We start from the raw sequence: 25588 nt of genomic DNA, 5'->3' as shown, positions 1-25588 counted from the left end.
ACATGATTTTGTTATTGTTAGAAGAATTCCTGTATCCACTTTTTTTTTTATTCAGTAATATTGAAAGTTGGTGAATGCCATTCGAAAGTTGGATGTTGACTTAAGAGGTCGGTGCTCTCCTTCTTAAGTGTTTCTGTGTAGACAGTCTTTATTTCCTTGGGTTTCTAGAACAAGACATACTATAAGGCTGAAGCTTCGCTCCCAAGAGTATCTATTATGATGCCTTGTTCCTAGAAATAGAGGTGTCAACTGGCAACCTACACTCATTGACAGGCCAGAATGAATGATGAGACTATAGAACAAAATATATTTTTTTAACTTCTTTATTGGAGTATAATTGCTTTACAATGGCGTGTTAGTTTCTGCTGTATAACAAAGTGAATCAGCTATACATATACATATATCCCCATATCCCCTCCCTCTTGCGTCTCCCTCCCACCCTCCCTATCCCACCCCTCTAGGTTGTCACAAAGCACCGAGCTGATCTCCCTGTGCTATGCGGCTGCTTCCCACTAGCTATCTGTTTTACATTTGGTAGTGTATATATGTCCATGCCACTCTCTCACTTCGTCCCAGCTTACCCTTCTGTTTCCCCGTGTCCTCAAGTCCATTCTCTATGTCTGTGTCTTTAAATTAGGATTCTTGGAAAGTTTAGGGTCTTCTGTTTACTTCATTTCTCTATACAGTTCAAAAAATTAATGTATATTATTTATTGCAGATTTGCAAAATTGTAATTGGTTCCTGTAACTGAGATAATTTGGGTCTGAGTAGTGTTTTGAGATTCTGAACATAAAGGGGAGGATAAGGTGTGAGTTGTGATAAAGAACTGTGTTAAAGCTGTTTTAATTTTTGGCTTACCCAGTGGGTTAGAGTAACAATATATACAAGACAATACTTGAATTCTGAGAGCTGTGTGTAAGATTAGCATGCTCTTCATTACTCCAAGTAGCAGTTCTGGGGTGAAACTTACCTCTAGTTCACTAATGGTAGCGATTGGCTGAGCAAATTCAGATTTAGAGCACCCGGTTGCTATTAGATGGTTTAACATTAATAGTAAGGTCATTGTCCACACACATTCTTGTTTAGAATTGTGTATTGATGATACTTTTTCCTAACAAAGTGTCTTGTTAGACTGTCACTAAGACCAAGTAATGAATAAAAATTGCACAATTATATAAAAAATACAAATACCCTTACATCTGGCGAATAGCATAAAGGGTACCATCTTTTTATATTTATTTCTTCGATCCTGGTTCACTTAGGTAAAGAATTGACATCATTGGCAGTTCTGAATAGCAGTTTGCAAGGTGTCCCAGGAAACTGGGACAGTAAATAATGGATAGAATATTGCCATTAAATGAAGATAAATATTGATACTTCTTTCCCCACTGCTCTGACACTGTACCTTTCTGCTCTTAATGTGTAATCACCTATTTTATCTCTAAAAATTGCTATTAAAATTATTGCTATTAAAAGTAGGACTTTAATCTGGTTTATTTTTGTGGCATTCACTATTCTTAGTCTCTGATATAGATTAACATGTGCCGCTCTTTCTCCTCTAGAATGACTCCGCTCATGGTGATTATATGCAAAGTAATGAGGCCAGTTTAATGGAACAAGCCCCGATACCTCATGATGGACTTACTGTGGCACCTCATAGAACCCAGCGAGAAGGTATGCTGTATTTTTCCTAAACTTTAAAACATCTGTACACGAAAAGATTGCAGAGCGCTACTGACATTGGTTAACTCACTCCTCTTTCTCCTTTTTGAAGTAGAGAAATCCTACAGGTCCTGGGTTTAGCTCAAATGCCAGCCCTCCCACTTCTTGACTCTGTGTCTGGGCTCTGGCTCTGCAGCCCCTGGCCTGTCCCAGCCCATGCTTACATGGTTCTGCCTTGTAGTCCCTTGTCTTAAATCTGATTGCATACTTCTGGAGGACAAAGACCTTAACGTACTCCCAGAGTATTAGCATAGTGCTTTATCTGTAGAACGTGCTCAGTGTCTATTGAGGAAATTAATTTTACAGAAGTTCACTGCAAGAGAGTGAAGAAATTCCTAACAAGCCCGTTCTTCCTGCAGTAATGCAGTTTTCAGGGGGACTGGGTGGAGGAGTGAAAGGACATTGCCACCTGAAAAGAAATGAGTTCAGATATTCTCTTCTCCTCACATCTGGGGAGTCCATTTACCTGTATTGAGGGAAATTTGAAATGGCAAATGTAGACTGCCACCTGGGTGGTCTTGGAAAGGTGAAGGATGTACAGTTAGCATCACACTCAGTTATAACAGCTTTGAATTGATGTCGTTTTGCTTCCTTTTAATTCCAGTAATAATCCTTTCGTGTAATGAATTTTTCCTCACGGAGGAAAAATAGTTGTGAATGTTTAATGTTTAGAAAATGTTTACAGAATTACAACTTCTATTCAAGACTATTAAACTACTCGAATCATAAATACACTGCTTCAGCCAGGCTCAGTGAGCCTACCAGTAACCTAGAGCAGAGTTTGGTTTTGCCATGAAGGTCCTTTTTTTAAAAAAAGTAAAGATATTAAAAAAAAAACATAAAGACTACATCAAAAAGGTAACAATTAACTGTAATGTACTCATAGATGGTTTTTCCTTTATTCTTAATTTGTAAACAAATGTACACAGTCCATGCTTTTCAGTTTTAATTTATGAGGGTTAGGGGATCTCCCGTTATCAGCCATTCCTCACCACATACTCCTTTGTTTTCCTCATCTTGATTCTGATAGATCACAGCAGGTATAACTTGAAATCAAGGCTGAAGCCATAGCCGTGTTCCCGTACCCACACTGCCCCAGTGGTCCCCTTCCCTAGAAGTAAAGCTGCTTCATATTTTGGAACATTGATTAGTTCAGGTGGTTTTTATTTAATAGCATCATCCTTCACATAATTTAATAGAATAGCTTTTGGAAACAGCAGACTCTCTCACTTCCCCACTTTGGCTTTTATCATACTGCAGCAGTTGTGAGCAGTTGAAAGCTTCTCACCTGGCTTCTGAGATTTTCTTTTGTCCCATTCTCAACATTTCTCACCCACCAAGGGAAATTGGTCCAGAAGCAGGCCACCAAACATTATACATTTGGAAAGTTAACACAAAATACTGGTAATGGTATCTCCTTAGTTTATTTTACCTGTTTACCAGCAAATTTCTGTAATCTTATGTTTCCTGCTTTCTCAGTGCCCACCTTCTGTGATCTACAGCAATCTCAATTCTTCCTGTATACTTTTATTACTTTGTATATTCTACTTCGCCTATTTTAACAACTTCTTTTAAGGCAGAGTGAGTCCTTCCCTTTTCTTCTCCATCTCCTGTCCCCTGAATCCAACAGTGACCTTCTGTTGAGTCACTTTCCTAACTTCTTCCCTGTGACCTTTATCATCTTCATGACTATTTCTTCTACTTACACTGTGAGCAACAATCTTTTTTTTTTTTTTCCCTTAAGTCCTTATATTATGCTTAGTAGACCGGCTCTTTTCAATTTGTAAAGAGATTTACTTGCTAAGGTGATAACTTTTACTGAAGGATGTATGAAATGAGTAGTTTGGGGATTTGCACTTTTGCTTATTACTTCACGAGTAAGCTGACCATCTTACCTAGTTCAATTCAGAGTAATTGTTCTTAAGCCATTAATGTAATTTATAATCACTATTTTATCTGTATAATAAATTGTGAAAAATGTTGCTACAGTGAACCATCATAGTTTGTTACAATGTTAAGTTTGTGTTACTGTTATATGATATTAAGGGTCACATTCGAGAAAAAGAATTTTTAAATTCTCAATTGGAAGGAAATTTTTACTAGTTCATATTACTTTTGAAGGGTTCCCTCCCCCCAATTTAAAAAAACCCAATAAACATTTTCTAATTTACAGCTAATATGCATAAATAACTGAACGACTCCAAAGTGCTGTATTTGTGGTAATCTGAATTAACAGTTCTGAAGATTTCATCTAGAAAAATAATCTTCACTGCAGGCGCCTTTTATTATTTGTCTTTGGTGCTTAGCAGAGTGCCTGAAATGACTTCAGCCATTCAGCATGCTTAGTGGGTATAGAAACAAATTACTTCATGGATGGACAGCACACTGCTGTGCTTCTGGGTTTTTTTTTGTTTTATTTCATGATTAAGGCTAGTAGTAAAGATGAAGATAAATAGCTTAATCGTTTGGCTTTGTCAGGTTGGGTAACTGAAATATGTATCTAGTCTCTGTAGAACAAGTCAGCATGTTTTCTTTCTTTCAGCTGTACACATTGAGAAGATAATGTTGAAAGGAGTCCAGAGAAAAAGGGCTGACAAATATTGGGAGTACACCTTCAAAGTAAGCTACTCTCATCACCCAAAAAGATATCTCATACTATGTTAAATGATCTTTTGGAAAGAATGAAAATTGATCTTTGGAACAACTTAATGGCAGGTTTGCCAATTTAAGGGAAGCTATACCCATGTCTGTGTTTGTCTGAATTAAGGGAATGTACTGTTTTCAGTATATACTGCATGGTTTGCCAAGTGTTAAAAATTGTATCACATTAAAGTTACTCTGACAGTTTTATTAAAAAGAAATAAGAGCCTTAGATTTAAGGTGTAAGATATATCTTTTAAAAGTGAAAGTAAACATTCACCAGTATTTTTAAAAATCAAGATCACAGGCATTGTCTTTTCCTGGTATTTTTCTCCTCCTCTTCTTTCTCCAAGGCTTTTATTTTCTGGCCTTTGTTGGCTTTTCTTATCTCTAATTGCTCTGCTGTCATTCTGTCCTTCATACAGCTTTCTGATTAACTGCAGAGCCCAGCTCTGTCAGTCCCCGCGGCTCCTTTTTGCCTGTTGACTGTGATGTGCATTCCGTGTTGGCATCTTCCTTCCTCCCTGCTTGGGCTTTGCTGTCAAGCACTTTCTTCTGACGTGGGACTGCCCACGCCTTGAAGCCACATGGAAGGACGCTGTGTTTCTGTGCATCCTCACTTCGCTTCCTACCCAAAGGTGTTGCTTGCCCAGCGTTAGCTGTACTTGCCTCACAAAGTCATTTCTGATCCTCCAGCAGAATGTTTTTTCATTCATCCCAGGTGCACCACCATCATCCCTTTCCCAGATTCTTAATTTGGGTTACATGATTTTTCTTTCCAGTAGGCTGTCATGTCAAAGAGAGCAGGAATCTTCATCCTCTGCATCTCGCCATATCTGACTTGCTTAGTACATTAGTTGGAGTTTCAGGACACTGGCTTCTGCCTTCTTCTGTGAGAAATATCCTCAGTTTTCAAATTTGAAGTCCTTATCTCCATGTTTCACCTACGTTTTGTAACGTTTAACACAAGTCCCCCTGCTCTCGTCATTCAGTTAGACCAGCTCTCCTTTTGTTGCTGGAGCTCTAAGCGCATTCCTTCCTTAAGGCCTTCGTTGTCCTCTGGCTCTGGAACGATATTCCCCCAGACCCTGGCACAGCTGGCGTCCCTTCAGGTCACACACAGGCTCGACGGCCCCTACTCTGAGACTTTTCTTGGCACCCCTCTGACGTGCTTCTCCCAGCTCCTGCTGCATGCCCAGCTCGTTTTCTTTGGAGCACTGATCATTGATGGAACTCCTTGTACATTCATTGGCTCTAATCTGACTCCTGCACTAGACTCTGACCTCAGCCAGCAGAGGCTTCACTGTCTTGTCCACTCCTGTATCCTTTCATAAGAACAGTGTCTGACACAAGTAGCTGCTCAACAAACATTTGAATAATTAAAATCGTTTAAAAGATGTGTCACTTAATAAGGATATTTGTTTGAGGGTTGCTAGATAAAATTTTGTATGTATTCTTAAGTATATGGTTAATTGTGGCATGATTGGTTGGTAAGGCTTATATATTAGCATAGTTCAAGTATTCACTCAGCTCAAATAATTGTGAAGTAGAAATTATTAGTGGGTTACCATCGAGTCCACTGAGTTAAAGGTATCCAAGAAGGAGGTGGGTAATAGATTTTAGTTCTGGCTCTTCTGCTTACCTAGAGTTGAATCTAAGTAAGTTAACCTTTTTGAGTTTTAGTTTCTCCATCTGAAAACAGAGGTAGTCATGTCTGCCCCATCTACGTTAATAGGATTGTAAAGCATTAAGATAAAGATGAAATCTTTTCATAAACCATAAGTCCCCATAAAAATGCAATACAGTACTACCAAAGAAGGGCAGTAAACTTGGTATTTCTCTTAAGAATGTATATTTAATTAAAGTTCCAGGAGATCGAGTTTTTCTTTTTTCTTGGGGCATAGATCTGTGCTGTCGAAGTGTCATTTTAGAGTCCCTACAATGTCACCAAGAGGAACGTAAGACATTTCCCTTTCTGAAAAATTACTAAAGTATAGTCACATTTTTAGAAGACAGCTTGTTTTGAAAACCATGCACTTTGAAAGGAGTTATTAAAATTTTTTAAAGTAGAATGTCAATATACAGTTAATTTTAACAGTTTTGAAGAAATTATGACAATACCAGATTTTTATATTTCTAATTGTTAATCTTGATAAAGTTAAAGTAAGGTCATTTGTTTTACACATGGCTTTTTTCCAGTCAGTTCCTGCCTAAGAAATAACTGTATAACGTGTTTTTTTTTTTTAAATCAGGTAAATTGGTCTGATCTTTCAGTCACAACAGTAACAAAAACCCACCAAGAACTACAGGAATTTCTGCTGAAGGTAAAAGTATAGATTTTTTTGTTAAAACGATTTTTATGTGATATACAGCAGGGGTCCCCAAGCCCCGGGCAGCGGGCAGGTAGCGGTCCTTGGCCTGTTAGGAGCTGGCCACGCAGCAGGAGGTGAGTGGCGGTGAGCGAAGCTTCCCCTGCTGCTCCCCATTGCGCCCCATCGCTGGCATCACTGCCTGAACCATCCCATCCCACGACCCCTCGCCCCGGTCCATGGAAGAATTGTCTTCCACGAAACCGGTCCTTGGTGCCAAAAAGGTTGGGGACTGCTGGTATACAGAATCCAAAAACCTTAGTACCAAAACAAACACCAGGAAAATTAAAGCGTGTATATAGAGGCTGGCTTACAACTCTTCATGAACATTGATGTAGAAAATGTCATGTTATTCTAAACATAGATTTTGTTACCTTACATTACCAATATAAGGAATTGATGGTTTTCCACATTAAAAAATAAAAGGGGGGGGGAACCTTATTCCTGGTTTCTTGCTGAGATGTATATTGTTGGTGGCTCTGCCTGGCGCCCGACAGGGTCTCTCCTCCGGGTTTCCCTAAACTTTATCTACTGTTTGTCTTGACAGATTTCATTTTTCAGTCACAGAATTTCTCTAAAGGCTTAGGTGTTTTTTTAAAAAAAATGCAGCCCGAAATAAATAATTTGCTCTTCAGAATCACAGTAATTAATGGTCCCCCTGCTTAGCCAACATCTGAATATAGTGTTTTTTTCATAGGACCAATGCCTTATCAGGTTATATGAAATAATTGGCAACTAGCATACTTTTAGGAATGAATTGCTGATTATGAAATATCCTTTCAAGTTTACCATATGTCTCTTTTCCTTTTCCTCTTCCTTTTAAAATCATCTACAAAAGGTAAGAGCATAAGCTGTCCGCTTGACAACCTGTACATACTAACAGTCTTTAACTTCTGTGGAGGCTGTTGAACTGCACCTAAAGTTTGCTATAGTGAGAAAGGTCAGTGAGTTTTCTGTAGTGAGTTTGAGGTCAGTGCTTTCCAATCCTTTCTTCCATATCAATAGTAGCCTCTCTGTCCTCCACATCCTGGCCTCCTTCCCCTGCTGCTCCTTGACGGCTGTGTCTGGCACCTGTGTTGTTTCTCCTTGCCAGAAAGGAAGCTCCATGAAGGCAGGGTTCTTGTTGCATCCTCACTGCTGTATCTACAGTGCCAGAAACTGTACTTAGGAGAGGGTCAGAGTTTGAACTGTATGTTGAGTCAATGAATGAATGGATTAATGAGGAGAGTTGCAAAAACTAAATTGTAATGAGATTTTGTAGATGGTTATCCATCAGGCCTCAGTGTTTTTAAAGAAAAACTTGTACCGAGGTGTGAATGCCTTCCAGCATGCTGAGCTTGTGCTGTGGCTGAGCCGGGGCCCCGGAGGTGGGGGACTGGGTATGCTGGAACAAAGACCAGGGAGGTGAGAAAGTTCGAGTGACTGGTATAGAAGAGACATGTATTTTTAGCGAATATGCCTTCCTCTAGGACTGGAAGTAGTCCCTGGATATTGAAGATAAAAGCACTTGAAAATAAATCAGTTTGCAAATACTGCTGGCTGCATATCCGCACTCTGCCCAGTCACGTGAGCAGTCACTGACCAGGTGAAAATGAATATATTCTCACCTTCCTGTGTTTAGAAGAGCGATCAGTCATTTGGTAGTTGAAATAAGCTTCTCCACTGAAGCTGGTTTTGGCTGTGTACAGATATTCAGGAGAAATTGTGTTTAAAATGGGTAATGTGATATATGCCTAATGTTCTAAATCTGTATTAAAATGATAACATCAAAGTATAAATACTGAAATGAATGGTCATTTCCTTGTTTGGAAAAATGTGTAGATCCAGAACGTGTTTCTTCCTGTTAGTGGTCTGAGGATGTGATTTACACAGTGGGTGTGTGGAATGCCAGCAGAGTGTTTGACCTTACTACGTTAATAAAAGGGCCAAGAAGAGCTTCATTCTGTGGTAACATCTTGATTCCATAGTCTTACTGTGCCTAAAATAGTAATACTTCCGCTACCTTTGTTAAATTTTCCATTTCTGAATTGTTGACTCAAAATGCTTATTTGTCAGAAGAATACTTACTTTGGGTTCTCCAATTAAACATTAATATGTAAACTGACAAATTTGTATAGATTGTTATATTCCTGTGGCACCTTAGATAAATGTGTTAATGGTTCTATTCTTAATTTTAGTGAAAGTGACTGCAGTTCACAAGTTAATTGCAAAGACTAGTTATCAAAAGTCCAATTTAAAACTTTGAGTTCTTGAAAGACTTGGAAAATTAGTTTTATAAGGGATCAATTTATTAGGCATTTTAATAGGTAAACTAGTTAATAAAAACAAAGTTTTAAGTCATTTTATTTAATTAAAAATTTTTCTTGGTCAACTGATGATTTTTTTGTGATTTCTTGTACATGGCTCTGAGGCCACCTCCATCACACTGAGGAAAAGGTTACTAAACCTTCAATTAATCTTTTTATGTAAGATTCTGAGTGTTCACCGCATCTTTCACACCCAGGTCTTTATTTGGTGTGTAGCGTTGACAGTCTGACATGGCCTGAGGTTCACACGTGATACAGAAGGCACAAAAGTGATAACTACAAAGGCGGAGATCGCAGTTTTCAGAATACTATTTGAGGATAAAAATAATACTCCCTGTGCCCTGCGAAAGGCTCCATTTCACTAAAGAACCTTGGTGTGGTGTCCTGGGATGGGAGGGGAGTGCCGGCAGGCCCAGAGCAGGCTTAGCGCTGCCGGCACCCTCGGCCCCTCCCCGTCCCTCGGGACCCCGCGGTGCCCTGTGCAGTGCCGCTTTTCGGGAAGATTTAGAAAAGGAACTGCTTTGGGATGATTTCTGAGTAGGAGGCATTCATCTTCCTTTTGTGCCTCTGGTGTGTGACATATTTGTCAGTAAGTGAGAAACTTAACGTTGGTCGTGTGGTTTTTCTTTCCTAGCTTCCAAAGGAGTTGTCCTCGGAGACTTTTGACAAGACCATCTTAAGAGCCCTGAATCAGGGCTCATTGAAGAGGGAAGAATGGCGGCACCCTGACCTGGAGCCCATCCTGAGGTAACGGTTTACTGGCACCTCCCTGGCAGCCTCACAGGCTGGGCCGTGGCTGTCCCGGGGTTGAGGATGGAGTTCTAGGGGAGATCACAGAGATTCTTCCTCTGGAGTACTTGTCAGAATGGACTTTTTATCCTTGTGTTATTTAGATCTAGGCTAGTAGTAGACACCAAACGAATTTCTCATATCCTTGTACTTTTCAGCTGTCTGTTATCATAAAAATCGTTTCTAAAGTATACAGATATTCAGTGAAACCTCTTATTTTCACCATATAATATTTATTGGAAGAGGCCCTTGTCCAAGAGCTCAACTTTGGAGATGGTTTTGGATTTAAGTTGCTGAGTAAGATTAGGCTAATGGGTGGGAAAGTGAAGGGCAGCCGAGGTTTGCAGTGTGGTTTGGTCATTGTTGGCACTCATCCCTCTCTGAAGGCCCCCCTTTAGGAGAGAGAAACTAAGGAATAACGGCCAAGGAAACAAATGCTGTTATACTGGAAACTTGCAGTTATTAATAAGTAAAATAAGTGAAAGCCGTGTTGGCACATATGTGGCTTAGAGTCGGGGCTTAGGTGAGACTGATCTGCCCTCTGAAGCTAAGCTGGCCCAGCCTGGGAGGAAGACTTGCTGAGGCAGAGGTGCGAGCCTTTTCATGCAGTGACCCTCCTGCTGACCCCAGGCCCCCTGAGTATTCTCAGGATGGGGTGGGGCTGGGGACAGAAGCAGAAATCCGGGAGGGAGGGTATTTCCATTGTATGACAAGATTTAGGGTGTGATTTGGAAGCAAATGAGGGAAACCAGAGAGGAGATGGAGGGAGTGACTGGGAAAAGGCAGCGGAGCAGAGAGCTGGAGGGTACAATTCGAAGCCCCCCTACGGGCACGAGCATGATGGAAGGCGTGGAGGGACTGAAGAGCGACCTGGGGGCTGGAGCCAGACGTGGAGTGGCCGGGGAGCAGCCTCAGGGGAGCGCCCGTCCCGCGCAGACGGGCGCACGATGGGCTGTGAGGAAAGCGGGCCGGGCCGGCGGGATTTTAGAGTCAGAAGGCACCAGCCCATTCACTGAAGGGCGGGCATCCCAGAGGGCACAGTGGGAGGGTCCAGAGAAGTGGGAGGGGCTGAGTCTCTTGGGGGTGGGCACAGAGAGCATTCCAGGGCTGAGATGGGGTGGGGTTGGGTGAGGAAGAGTTGGCTGAACTCGAGTCCCCTTTGTGCATCCCTGGGGATCCTGTTAAAGGGCAGAGTCATGCCGCACAGTACTGGGGTGAGCGCAGTGCTGGGATTTTAGGCTGCTGGAGGCACGTGGTTCGCAGAGCACGCCTTAGAGGGTGGTGCGCTCTCAGGCCCCCCCGCACGTACAGGTGGCTCAGGAGGGGCTTGTGCAGCTGTGATACGGGGGTGGGGGGTGGCAGCGCGAGCCTGGTGTCTGCGCTGGGTGACAGCCTCTGGGGAGGGAAATCATTCGGCGCCCCCCCCCCCGCCCCCCCGTGATGGTGGTGGGAGGCGTGGCCTAATGTTCCAGAGGGTGCACACATGACAGGTGGCCCGGCCGGGTGTGGGGCCCAGACGGGGTCAGGAGGGCGTATGCTCAGGGCTCCGAAGGGAGAAGCAGTGACAGTGGGAGACAGATAAGCTTACTACAGGGGGATGGGCCTAGTTAGGGTATATATTAAGAATCATGAGAACCAAGTTTCTCTGTTGGAGAAGAGAGTTATGGTATGGAAAGGAGAAAACCAGAATGAACCCTGGAGTGTCTCATTGGAATTGAAGATACCGGTGCAGACTCATGATTTGCAGTATATATAGGTAGATACAGAAATAAATGTGGTTGTGTGTGTACACGTGTGTTCCCTGGCTCTGGTCACTGAAAGGGTCTGGAAGCAGCCATACCCCAGTAGCGGTGAGCATCCCTGGTATCCAGAGCTTGACTTGTAACTCCGTTCTCCACTGAACAGAGCTAGGGCTCCTTGGAGGAGAAGCTGATTGTAGGTCTGGAGGAGGAAAAATACAAGATGAGCCCATCGTGCCAGAGAGCAAGGAAGCCCTCAGGGAATGTTTGGCTTGGTCACAGGACAAAGGCTAGCTTGAAGGGGCTCCTAGTGGTCAAATCTGGAGCAAATTGAACATCAAAATAAATAAGAACAGTATCATTGAATAAAATAGGAAACCATGGGTCCATGTTGAGATAAATAATAAACGAATAGATTGAACGTTTGAGGACTAGGACATTTACATTGTCAAAGTCATTCCCCAGAGCTTCTTACTTCTAAAGAAGGGAGAGTAACCCTGGGTGGAGAAGTCTGACAGATGCTACTTGGATCCAGGAGAGTGAACTTGAATCAGGATCGCCTACTACACAGTAGGCAGCAACAAAGGAGCACTGCCTCACTCCTGTGATATTCCTGCTGTGAACCTAATCTCGAGGAAACAGCAGACAAACCCAAATTGTGATCATTCCACAAAATATCTGCGCTGTCCTCTTAAAGCCAGGACAGTCGAGGGAGGGCTGAGAAGATAGCACGGCTAGCTGGATGCAGCACAGGATCTGGACTGGGTCTTTGTGGTAAAAAGGATACTTTGGGATCAATTGGCAAAATTTAACTGGCATCTGGGGGTTAGGAGGTCACGATTTATCAGTGTTAGCATCCTGATTTTGATTGTAGGAGAATGTCTTTGTAGGAATACTCATGTTTCACCCGGTGTTGGGGCAGCAGAGGTCAGTTATTTATGGTTTAGAAAGAAAATTCTCTTTATTTGCAACTTCTCTGTAAGTTTGAGGTTTTCAGAGGGAAAAAAAATACTTCCACAAGGAGCCACTTTCAGAAATTTGGCTCTTGGCCAACACCACAATTAAGACGTATGTGTTGGACTCCTTGTTATAGCTTTTAGGATTCTCCTCATATGATCTTGTGTGTGTGTGTGTGTGTATAGCCTTTTTACTATAAAGATGTTATTCAAGCTATTTGTGGAGAATGCAAAGGAAGGTGTAATGTGAAAAGTCCCTAATATCCCTTTCTTCAAGTCTACTCACTAGAAGTGGCCTTCATTAAAAACTTACATACCTTTCCAAAAATTTTCAGTGCACGTACACATCCCTGAATTTGTGTATTTGTGTGTATTTCCTTTGCGCAAATGAATCTCCTTTGCACACTTTTTTGCCACTTAGTCTTTTCATTAAATGTATTGGACATGGTAAAGCATCAGTACATGTAAAAAAGATTGCTGCCTCATTTTTTATTTGCTACGTAATGTTCCATTTTTAGTTGTACCATAATTAAACTAATCAGTGTATTTTATGGCTGTTTTGGTTCTTCCTAAATATTTTAAAGCTACAAGAATATTACAGTGACTGTCCACATATGTTTCTTAACACACTTCTCTGTAAGAGAAATGTCTGGAATTGGAATTTTTGGTCAGAAGTACAGTGTGCATTTTTTAATATGCGGTACTTCCAGATTACTTCTGAGGAGGCAGTAGCACTTTATACCCTTAGAAGCCTTGTTTTTGCATCTCCTCCACACCTCAGCAGACATAAATACTCTCAACTTCTCATCTTTGCCAGTCTCTCAAAAAGGAAGACTGTATCTCATTTTAATCTGTATTTGAGTGGCCATTTGTACTTTCCTGTGAATGAATTTTTCAGTCCCTTTCACTTTTTTATTGATTACTAATTTATAAGAGTTATTTGTTAGATGAAAGAAAGGAGCACTGTTTGTCATTATTTCTTGACCATGCAGAAGGTTTAAATTTTTATGTAGTTGGATTTATCAGTCTTTTCTCTTACGGGTTCAGGGTTTTGTGTCCAGCTTGAAAAGACATTTTCTCTTCAAAAATTATATTTTTAAAATGTTTTCTTCGTAATACTTCCTTTTAAAAACATCTTTGATTCTTTTGTATGGCTAGCCTGTGGTCTCAACACCATTAATTGGATTTTAGGACAGTTATTCTCAGTTTGTGAATTTTAGATTAGTATCGCTATAATTCATTTAAGAAATGTAGCAATTATAAAGGAGGGGGAGAAATGAAAACGAGAGGTAGGTAGTGAATTTATAAGTGAAGTGGAGATTGGATTGGTACAGGACATACTGCATTTACTTCCAAGTACACTGTAAATTAGGAAAATGAAGATATGGCACTGAAATGTACATTTGGGGTTGGATGACTTCTGTTATGTCAAAATGTAATCCTGGGCTTCCCTGGTGGCACAGTGGTTGAGAGTCCGCCTGCCGATTCAGGGGACACGGGTTTGTGCCCCGGTCCGGGAAGATCCCACATGCCGCGGAGCGGCTGGGCCCGTGAGCCATGGCCACTGAGCCTGCGCGTCCGGAGCCTGTGCTCTGCAACGGGAGAGGCCACAACAGTGAGAGGCCCATGTACCACAAAAACAAACAAACAAACAAACAAACAAAAAAATATAATCCAGTTTTTCTTATTTGATTGCTTGAGTAGTTTATGGCCACTTCGGGTTCTAGTTGGGTATAACTGCCATCTTGTGGTTATGCAGCAATGAACCCTGACTTGAGTCTGTATGCTGATTCCAACCAAGCCCCTGCCTTTATCTCAGGTGTGGTTTTCCTATACTGGATATGCCTGTACTTTTGACCAGTTAATTTGGTTTGTAAATGTAACTGGGCAGTAGATGCCTTTGGATTTTAATCCTCAGCCTTAGGTAATGTGTTCAGACCTGCAAATTTAGATTAGCTCCACACTTTGTATCTCAGTTTCTCTTCCATCTCTTCATTTCCTCCCTTTGTCTTCCTATTGAATATTTACCTCCACATTTGAGAACAAAGAAGCAATTTTGTCTAATGCACAAGGCAACTTTGGTCTATAAGGGTCATCTCTTGATATGGTATTTTGATGATTTTATAACTAATCTGAATGATAGATCCAAAACCTTGGGGAGACATTAAGAATTAAATTTTTAAATGAGCATTTAAAATGTTCAAAAGTAATGGAAGGGGGTTTGGATGTTGAGCAGGATGACAGTTTAATATGCGTATACTATTTGAGTGTCATAATCTTGAAGAATGTTAGTATATTCCCTAAGAAGAAATCGGAACTGAAAGGCCAGATAGCTTGTTTAGGGTGATTCAGCTTTTAAGCGATTGAGCTGGTATTCAGATCCCAAGTAAACTTTGCATTAGACTGTGCTGTAACTATGCCCCTTTTTGCAGAGTCCCTTTTGTAGGGAAGACCTCCAGTTGGAATCTTTTAATGACATTAGCAAAGCATGAGGAAAGCCGTTTTTTAAAGATAACAGCTTAGAATTGTGGTATGATACATATTGAGGTGCGTCATCAGTCATACCTTAGTCTGTAGTAATACTTGTAACTAACTTGGCGGCTGCGTTCCGTTTGTAGTTTCCAGAACTCCTGCATCCCGAACTTCCCAACCTCTTACTTTCAGACTGTGGGAAGGTGCCTTCGTGGTACACCCAAATGATGAAAAGTAACACCTATGAAGAAGGGTAAAGAAACTGAAGCTGTTTTTCTGAGCAGAAAGGCGACTATTGGACCACTTGGGTAAAAGGCTGAAGTAATACATAGTTGGTTAGAATTGAAGTGTTACCACTAGATTATATAAAATTAAAAATAAGCCTGTTTATTAGATTCTTGTAAATAAGTCTTTTATTCACTTCCTCCTATGGGAAGTACATTAGCAAATAATAATTCTTTTCCTTAGGAAAACAGTTTTTTATACCTGAATTAAACTGCCACTGGGTTTGTTTACAATCTAAACTATCTCATGGATTTATAGTACATGAAATTAATGAATGTCTTTTCTTTTTATATGCAGGCAGCTATTTTCAACTTCATCACGAGCTTTTCTACAGAATCAGAAAGTACACAGCTTTTTTCAGTCCATATCATCAGACCCTCTACACAGCCTCAGTAAGTGTCCCTCTGCTTCTCTGTAGAAATTTGGCCTTTTCCTTGCTTGGATTTCTTGCTTTACCATGCCATCTTGTATGGGATTGTCACTTTAGTTAAGGTCAAGGAATAGTGGCATACAAAATTAGAAACATTTGTAGTTTTTAGTGAATTTTACACTGCAGTTTTAAAGAAAATAACTTACAACAGCTAATGTGACAAAACAGTAATGACGTATATGCAAAAAGAATATAAAAAAGAGTGTATGTATGTATATATATGACTGATTCACTTTGCTATACAGCAGAAACTAAATCAGCTATACTCTAGTAAAAAGTAAAAAATTAAAAAAAAAAAAGCTAATGTCACAAAACAGACTGATTCCAAGGCAAGGGCCAAGTATCTCAAACTCGTGGGCATACTGGATCCTCAAGTTCCTTGGGAGATCTGGCTTACAGGTTGTAGAGATGCTTCAGTGCTGCTTGCATGATGGATAACCTCTCATGATGTGCCCCTGTTCCCATAATGACCTCCCCGGCCTCCTAGGCTGGAAACGCTGGCCTTACTCTTTTCACTTTTCCTCTTTGTATTCAGTCATTTAAAGGCCAAGTCACACCAGACAAAGGACATCATCCTTTTTACCCCTCCTCACCAATCCCATTGTTAGTTAGGTCTTCTTTTCATGCACAGACTGTGCAAAGCCTCACTTGTCTCAGATTCTAGTTTCTTACTGTACTATAACCTGTCCTGGGCTTGTCTTGGGGATCAATTTGTTAATCCTCTATTTAGAACCTTAAACGTTTGCTGTGAAATTCAAGCCCTGCCGTGAGCCCCTTGAGCCGCCTCTCAACCTCTCTCGGGCTCACAGGCTTGGCAGCCACTCAGGACACCCTCCCTGCCTTTTCCTGTCCCAGGGTCTTGGCTTGTTCTGCACCCCATCTTTTGTTACAGTCTGTTAAAATCACACCTGTTTCAGGACCCAACTGAAATAACACCTCGTGAGGATTCCCTAGATTTCTCTTATGTTCCTGTGGTTTGGTTTTGCCCACGTGTTTCAGCATTCATCATGGTCTGCCTTGAGTTTAGTTTTATACACGTCTATCTTAGCTGCCTTTTTTAACAAATATTTTGCCAGTAACATCGATGTGTGCTTTAGGAGAATTTCTGCTAACTTTAAGCACAGCCACTATGGCAAGTCGCTGTGTATTTTTCTTGTTTTTCGAATCTTTCCTTCTGCTTTCAACAAAGCCATGTCTCCCTGTACCTAGAGGGGAAAGAAAATGCATTTTTCCTCAGTTCGAAGTGGGAGAAAAAAAAGAGGTAAAAAAAAAAAAATAGTATGATTGGATATTTATTGTAACATAGTTTTAGTTTTTCTAATCATTTGTGTGTATGTATATATCCCTTAAACAATTTAAACAAAAAGTAGCAACTAGAATTAATGACTCTTCATGACTAAGACGAGATGAACAACTCCATGTTTAAATTCATGTCTGAATAGTGGCAGTAGCTTTTTGAAAAGAGAATCCTGATCATTCTAGAGTCATAACAGATTTAACAGTCAGGGCTTTCCACTTGAACCAAGTGTGGTTTTTAATGAATATCTATAAATAGCGTCTGTCTAATTCTAAAAAAGCATTGAAGCATGAACTTAAGCTTTTAATTCGGATTTTAGCAGGCTGCCTAGGAAAATGTACCCAAGTGAGTAGTACACACATAAATAACAGAAAACCTGGCTGGAGAGTTTGGCAGTATCTAAATTACATGAGCAATGCTAAAGAGGCTGGTAGATTTTAAGATATCAGATCGTTGTGAAATCAAAATAGTGTATTAAAGGACATGTTTTGAGGGCTTCCCTGGTGGCGTGGTGGTTGGGAGTCTGCCTGCTGATGCAGGGGACGTGGGTTCGTGCCCTGGTCTGGGAGGATCCCGCGTGCCACGGAGCGGCTGGACCCGTGGGCCGTGGCTGCTGGCCCTGCGCGTCCAGGGCCTATGCTCCGCGACAGGAGAGGCCACAGCAGTGAGAGGCCCGCGTGCCGCAAAAAATAAATAAATAAATAAATAAAGTAAAGGACATGTTTTGAGATTGTGGAAAATCTGGTCAGGATGTTCAAATTATTTCTCCAAAGAACACATCATTGGCAAAGTTCATTTGCACTTACTCTTTTAAGAAATGACAGCTCTAACTTCCCCTGCCCCCGCAATAGAGAGCAATATTCCGTATCTGACAGCTGAGAGAACAAATGTTAAACTCCTGAATGACTTAAAATGTTGACCTCCAGAAGCCTACTGGTCTGTATTTTAATGGAGACGTAATCCAGTGCATCAGAGTGGGTTCCATGGGTCAGTGCTGGTCCGTGACTGCTGGTCACTGGTCTATGGTAGAAGAACAGGAACAGAGAGGAGACGCTGGGAGTAATCTGACATTGCCACGTTATACTGTCTTTCATAAAAGGAGCGATCCACACAAACTGGAAATTCTGCAAAACCTTACACAGCACAGATAGTTGAGAAGCACTAATCTAGTCCATCTCCTCATTTTGCACAAGAGCACGCGGGGGCAGGCAGATGTGAAGCAGCTTGCTTCACTCCCGTGGCTTTTATGGGGAGAGCTGGCTCCATGCTTCAGGGTCCCCACTCCCAGTCCAGGGTTTTGTGCTATGTCCTCTAGCTTTCTTCAAAGTCTTAACTACTAGACATGTTCTCTTTACCATTAACTCTCCACTCTCATCCTCCGAGGGAGAAGAGTAATTATTATATTTGTTTTTCTCACTATTATAATTTTCCCTAAAAGTTAATGGTATTTAATACTTCCCGCAGATAACTTACAATCCTCTCTGAAGACCTCTAAGATATTAGAACACTTAAAAGAAGACAGCTCAGAAGCTTCAAGTCAAGAAGAAGGTAAACGCTGATTCACTGGAATAAAGTCTTTCTGCGTGATATTGTCACAGGGATAGGTAGACAAACCGTTAGAACAGGTTAAGGAACTGAGAAACAGACATATGGGAACTTGGAATGTGACAGGTGGCCTTACAGAAAAGTGGGGAAAGAATATGCAATAAATGGTATTGGCTGGCTTTCCAGTCAAAAAAAAAGTTATATAATTAGATCCCTACTTCTTTGGGCACAGAAAATTTCAAATGAATAACAAATTATTTGCAACATATATAAACTTAATGTAATATGTAAAACTTAAATTTTTAAATGTTAATAGTCTGGGATGAGAAGGCTTTCTTGACAGGCCAGAGCATGACCATAGTGGAGATCTTTCTAATCTAAATGAAAGCTTAACAAGTGACAAGAGGTTACCATTCAGAGGACATTTGCAGGATATTTACAGGTGTAAAGACTATACGTCCAAGACTATAGATTCTTCTAAAAATCATTGAGAAAATCAGTCTGGTCAACAATATGGGGAAAGATAAACATAGGCAGTTCTCACAGAAGAAACTTGAATGGTTCAGCCTCACGAGTAGTCCAGAAAATGCAAACTAAAAACAATGAGAAAAAAAAAAAAACAACAACAATGAGAGGGGCTTCGCTGGTGGCGCAGTGGTTAAGAATCCGCCTGCCAATGCAGGGGACACGGGTTCGAGCCCTGGTCCACGAAGACCCCACATGCCAACGGAGCAGCTAAGCCCGTGCACCACAACTACTGAGCCTGTGCTCTAGAGCCCGCGAGCCACAACCACTGAGCCTGTGTGCCACAACTACTTAAGCCCATGTGCCTAGAGCCCGTGCTCTGCAACAAGAGAAGCCACTGCAATGAGAAGCCCGTGCACGCAACGAAGAGTAGCCCCCCGCTCGCTGCAACTAAAGAAAGCCCGCGCGCAGCAACGAATACCCAAAGCGGCCAAAAATAAATAAATAAAATAATTAAGAAACAAAAAAACAATGAGAGATTAGTTCACACTCATCAGATTGGCAAACCATTTTCAAGTCTGACATTATCAAAGATATGAAGTAATGGGAATCCTCATCTACTGTTGATGGGAATTTAAATTGATACAACTCTTGGTGCAACTATTTTGGACAAAAATTTGACACTCTTGTGAAGTTGGAGGTGATTAATGCTACTACCCAGCAGTTCTGCTTCTATGAAAATTGTCGTCCGTGTGTTCAGGGGACAGGGATTCAGGCTCTCCCAGCAGCTTATGGGTAACAGCAAGTACTTGGATGTTAACCCAAATGTTTCAAATGTTAATAAAGTTATAAATAGATTGTGGTACATTCATGCTAGGTGGCAATTAAAATAAAGCATATTTATAGTATATTCAAACATGTCGCACCACTGTGTGTTTGAATACACACAGGGGTAGTTAAAATAAAAACATGCACTAGATTATTTCAACTAGTTAACCTCTGTAGAGGGAGGGAGCTGAATGGAATGGAGGGAGGCCTTCCGTTGTTTCTGGGATATTTCCTTTCCTAATAAAAAGAGGCAAATACAGAGATATCTGGGAGGTGGGTACATGGGTGTTGGTTTTATTAACATGTGGTGTTTTGATATTTGAGACACTTCTTTTTTTTTCTAATGGTTAAAAAAGAGCCTGAAATTGAATGTGTGGTTTTGCAGCGTAATGCTCATGTCAAATTTCGTAGTCTTGGACAAAATTGATTTTGCTATTAGGTGGAACATATTTGACAGGGTATTTAAGGAAATTACTGTGCCTTTGAAAAATTGTTTCTTTAAGGAATTTTCTGTGAAAAATGCTTGGAAGTGCTCTACGTGGTCTGTCAACACTGTTATGGTCACATACATTAGTTGTGTCTTCCTTTTGGATTTTGTAGAAGCATATGGTATAATAAATTGTTTTTTTCCTCCACTCTAGATGTGTTACAGCACACCATAATCCACAAGAAACATACCGGGAAAAATCCCCTTGTGAAGTAGGTATCTAGTTCCTAAAACATGAATGACTTTGTGTGTTTTTAAATCAGCATCACATTTACTTACTGATGTATTTGGCTATAATTCTGCCGGTTTACTGTTTGCTTGTTATTTGTCTCACCTTTTCTGTGTTTTCCTTTCTCTCCTTTCTTGCTTTTGGGCGTTTTTTTAAAATTCTGTTTTTCTCTTCTATTAGCCTTGATAGTTTTCCATATGTTGTTTTTCGATTCTTCTGATGGTTACCTAGAGGTTTTATTCTACATCTTTGACTTAGGAAGGTCTGATATTTGTGCTTGTACCATTTCCCACGTGAGGACCTTGGATCACTGTAACTTCACTTACCTCCTCCCAGCTTATAAACTGTAGCTGTCATGCATCTTAATTCTGTTTTAAACCTCATGAAACCTTTTTGCATTAACCATTTAGGTTTCTACCATTCCACTGTTCTTCATTCCTTCCAGTGTACCTGAGCATCCTGCTAACTGAAGAACACTTGAGGATTCCCTGTCATCATATCTGCCAGTAATGAAGTCACTTTGTTTTTATCTGGAAAAAATGTCTATTTTGCCTTCAGTTTTGAAAGACATTTTTGCTCATACGACATAGGACTCCAGGCTAGTAGTTACTTTCTGTGAGTGCTCGGAAGCTCCAGTGTCGCTGTCTCCAGTCTAGTGCCCTTGGTCCTTCACATCATATCCTCTCAGCCCAGTTTGATTTCTGCTGCAAGCCACATAAAATCATTTATGTGACTTCTAACCCCCCCTCACACTGCGACTGTCCCTCCGCAGGCCCTGCCTCGTGACTGTCCACCTCCTGCCTCAGGGCCCGCGCTGATCCTATGAGCCTGCTTAGCCCTTGAACCAGCCCAGTTCAGAGCTGCACGTTAATTTGCCCCAGGGGTCAGTCCTCAACTGGTGGGGAGCTCCCGCTTCCTGCCCTTTGGGGAGATAATTCTGGGAGGTCCCAGCTGGTTTGAGCCTCTGTCGCTCATAGCGGCAGCCTCACTAATGGACCCACACGCTGGTTTTTCCTCCTTTCCTGTTTTGTTCTCCCCACTCCTTGCTCCCACTTCTGGATCACCTCCCAAATCAACTGTGTCATCCCCAGATTCTGCTTTTAGGGGCAACAGTGGACAGTGGGTATCCATTGTTCTTCAATCTTATTGCTGCTCTTTGAAAGTTAGTGTGCTTTTCCAAACTGACTGTGTTTTTGAATTTTCCCATTGTCTGGTTTTCGGCAGTTTCCTATGATATATTTGTAGCTTTCTTTGAATGAGTTCTGCTTCCTAAGTCTGAAGTTTGATACAGTTCTGTTTTAGAGAAGCCCAGGCCATTCTCTCTTCACGTATTGCGTCTGCCTGTTCTCTTGTTCCCTCTTCTGAGGCTCGGGATGCTTACAGGTTAGACTTTTCACCATGTCCTAGGTGTTCTCTCAGATTTTTTTTGTTTTCCACATTTTTTTCCTCTGTGTTCCAGTCTATTTTCTCATGATCAAATTTCCTCTTCAGTGATTTTTTTCATCTGTTTCCATCCATTGAGTTCTTAATTTCAGTTTATTGTACAGTTCTAGAATTTAAATTTGGTTCTTTTTTTATATATTCCGGTATTCTTCCAAAATTCTGTCATCTTGTAGTCCTTGACCGTTGTGAAACACTGTTAATTCAGAGTCCGTGTCCAGTCACTTCATTCTCTGGATTCTGTCTGAGTCTGTTTCTGTTGTGTGTTTCTCTTGGTTTTCAGTCACATTATCCTGTCCCTTCACTTGCCTTAGACACACACAGTACATAGTGGTTCTCTTGAGATTGGGGTTACCCCAGCTGTGAGTGGTGCAGGATGAGTCTAAAGACAGACTGTGCCTCTGTTGTCAGCCTCCTCAGAGGCAGGTATTAATTATTAAATAGGTAAGAGAGGTATGAACTGGTTTATTCTTATAGTAGACTTTTTTCCTTAGAGCTGTTGCTAGGCATTCTATAAAAAACTAATATACTGAAGAAAGGATTAGTATAGCTTCTTCATTATGAGATGAGAAGGTTAGCTGATTGAAGACAGAGTTTCATACTTGCGTGAACTCTTCTTTTGATAGCACTATTGGTACAAGTTGTTCTCCGTTGGATGGGCTCACCATGCAGTATTCTGAACAGAATGGAATCATGGATTGGAGGAAGCAAACCTGCACCACCATTCAGCACCCGGAGCACTGTGTGGCCTTAGCTGACCAGGTACGGGGGCTTTGTTTTGTCTTCGTGCCATACTGTTCAAGCATTGTCGCTGCATGAGAGTCGAGTTCTTTAAGCATTATTATGTCAGATAGTGTATCTGGTAAGAAGAAATGAAGGAATGTTTGAATGTAAGACTTCAAAGTTAATTGGTGTACATGATCTAAGCTCCTCTGTGACCTGAAGAAGTGTATATGTATTACTTTGGTTTTTTTTTAATTTAATTAATTAATTTATATTTGGCTGCGTTGGGTCTTCGTTGCTGCGCGCGGGCTTTCTCTAGCTGAGGCGAGCGGGAGCTACTCTTCGTTGCGGTGCGCGGGTTTCTCGTTGTGGTGGCTTCTCGTTGCAGAGCTCGGGCTCTAGGCGTACGGGCTTCAGTAGTCGTGGCACGCGTGCTCAGTCGTTGTGGCTCGTGGGTTCTAGAGCGCAGATTCAATAGTTGTGGCACGTGGGCTTAGCTGCTCCATGGCATGTGGGATCTTCCTGGACCAGGGCTCGAACGTGTCCCCTGCACTGGCAGGCAGATTCTTAACCACTGCGCCACGAGGGAAGCCCTGTATTACTTTTATTGCTCTAAAATATTAGTACATTTTATTGTGATGCCTAAAGTGTTTCACTAGGGATGCATTGTTATGCCAGGTTTTTTGCTTTTGAATTATTCACATTTCAGTCACTGTCTTGCTATTTATTGGTGATGTGAATTTTGAAACGGACCTTCCCTCATGAGTTGTTGGGCCAGTTTACCAGCAAATCCTGAATGTACTTAGGAAATACTTGGTTTTTAGGAGTTGGTGTAATCAGAGAACAGAATGCTCTCAAGTGTGTTTAGGTAACATGACACTACAGATACATGAGAGATACTTACTGGTACAGCTATGGAGAGAACCACCTTCTCTCTAGAAAATTGATTTTGATTACTGGCCAACACTCAGATCCAAATGTTAACCTTTCCTGGAATGTGTTTTTACGAACTAAAGCATTAAAGCATACTTTGAGGAATTGTGTGTTATCGGGGTCATGCTTACTTAATGGCCGAGTTTTAGGTCTCTGTGATTATACTTTTTCCCCCTCTACTTCAGCGCTAGCACCTTTTATTCTTAGAGTTGACGCAATTCTGTGTTGCAGTTTTACCAACCTGAACTTTACGAGAATATTAGTAAACATATAGCAAATACCGGTTACTTGATTGTGCTTTATTTTGTGATGAGAAGAAAAAATACACATCCATTTTAAAAGCAAACTACGAAATAAATACTATACTCATAATTAATATTAAGTATTTGTCAGAATATGCAGATTTTAGTGAGTCAAGTAGGTAACTTCAAAAAAGAGGTTGGAAATAAAAACGTGTTAGAATATACAACTGGGACTGCATTATTTTAATGTTTTTTATCAGAATAAGAGGATACCTACACGAGTATGGTCTCGCTTTAGTCAGATTTTTTTTTTTATTCTTTTCCCTAGCATTCAACTGAAAAACGAAGTTTATCTTCAATAAGTAAGAAAAAAGGAAAGTCACAAATAGAAAAGTAGGTGCAATTTAATCTTTCCAGTAATAGGAATTGGTAAGAAGAGACAACATTTGATGACGGGCATGTTTAATTTATGTAGTATAAATAGTATTTTTCCATTCGTTTTCTTTATATTTTTACTCTGGACTTAAATTTTTTCAGTTCTAAATAATCAACACATGCAGTTGATAAAAATAAAGCTATTGTCAAATATTATATTCAGTTTGGAGGGGCAAAATTCTCAGCCCTGTAAACTAAAGGGTGAATCTTGGATTTACATTGTACCTTACTAAACATTTTTTTTAATTATAAAAAAAATTTGAGGGGAATTTTATTAATACTGTACTTAGTGTTGTTCTCTAGGGACTCATAAACAATGTGGGTAACATGTATACTTTCGGCTTAGGGAGAAAATTAAGAAAACTGACAACAGATTGAATAGTAGAATAAATGGTATTCGAATATCTGCTCCTCAGCACACCCACGGTGGTTCTGTGAAAGGTAAGGGTGTTTTTCTTTCAAATACACGTCACCTAAATATATTTAGCAGGGTACCTATTGCAGGAGGTATCAGGCTGTTGTGTCAAAGCCTGGTAACACTTTTTTTCCTGCGTTGATGTGAATAGTGATTTCTGAATTAACTCCATTAATACTTCAGAATTGTTTAATGCAGGAAATTTGATCTGGCCACGGAGGTAAATTTCTCCTTTGCTACAGTGACACTCTGGCACCTCTTCCTTCCCCTGGTAGCAGCAGTCTCCTCGATTGTTTCCTTCTCAGCCAATCCCTGCTCCAGAGCAGAGGCCGCAGGACCTGCGGGGTCTTTCCACCCTCGTGGAAGCCTGTACCCGTTCTTGTGTAAAGTCACTTTTAAAAATCTTGTTGACTTTTTCATGTTTTAATGACTGTCCTTTGTGGAGTTTTATGGGACTTCAGGGGAATTCAGACCCTCAGATTTTCGTTGTACTCAGTTTGTGTGGTCTCCATCTACCCACCATTATTTTAAGGTCCTTTTATTTTTAAGTGAAAGATTTTGTGTTCATTTGACTGAGAAATGTCCCTTGTGCTGGTTCATTGGTAACTTTTCTGTGTTACATTTACCTTCAGCACTAATAGTAAAGATTTTTAAAGAAAGAATAAAAGCTCACAGACCTCTAGGAAAGTGTTTGTCCGTGTCTGTTTCTAACACATATGTTGACAGCTGACCCTACAAATAAGATTTGTTTAATTTAAATTTTATTCAAATGTTAGTACCTTCAGTTGTGATGCAACATAAATAACCAGAATATATCCATTTTCTTAATGGAGTACATTTT

The 25588-nt window shown here is 40.7% G+C and overlaps 1 protein-coding gene across 3 annotated transcripts in view; it reads left to right on the top strand.

Annotated features, from left to right (window-relative positions):
- ZCCHC2 (zinc finger CCHC-type containing 2) overlaps positions 1-25588 on the top strand; it is a 55503-nt gene that overhangs the window by 12039 nt on the left and 17876 nt on the right. For all 3 annotated transcript variants that reach the window (XM_032603076.1, XM_032603077.1, XM_032603075.1), the window contains exons 2-11: positions 1563-1674; positions 4265-4341; positions 6615-6686; positions 9672-9784; positions 15576-15670; positions 18470-18553; positions 20485-20542; positions 22626-22761; positions 24226-24290; positions 24679-24773. In XM_032603076.1, the coding sequence (XP_032458967.1) occupies positions 1563-1674; positions 4265-4341; positions 6615-6686; positions 9672-9784; positions 15576-15670; positions 18470-18553; positions 20485-20542; positions 22626-22761; positions 24226-24290; positions 24679-24773 (907 nt within the window). The remainder of the gene's footprint in view (positions 1-1562; positions 1675-4264; positions 4342-6614; positions 6687-9671; positions 9785-15575; positions 15671-18469; positions 18554-20484; positions 20543-22625; positions 22762-24225; positions 24291-24678; positions 24774-25588) is intronic.

This window comes from Phocoena sinus, chromosome 14 (assembly GCF_008692025.1).
Source record: "Phocoena sinus isolate mPhoSin1 chromosome 14, mPhoSin1.pri, whole genome shotgun sequence".
NCBI classification, from domain to species: domain Eukaryota; kingdom Metazoa; phylum Chordata; class Mammalia; order Artiodactyla; family Phocoenidae; genus Phocoena; species Phocoena sinus.
The sequence above is the reverse complement of the archived record's forward strand: the minus strand, read 5'-3'. Positions and strand labels throughout refer to the sequence as shown.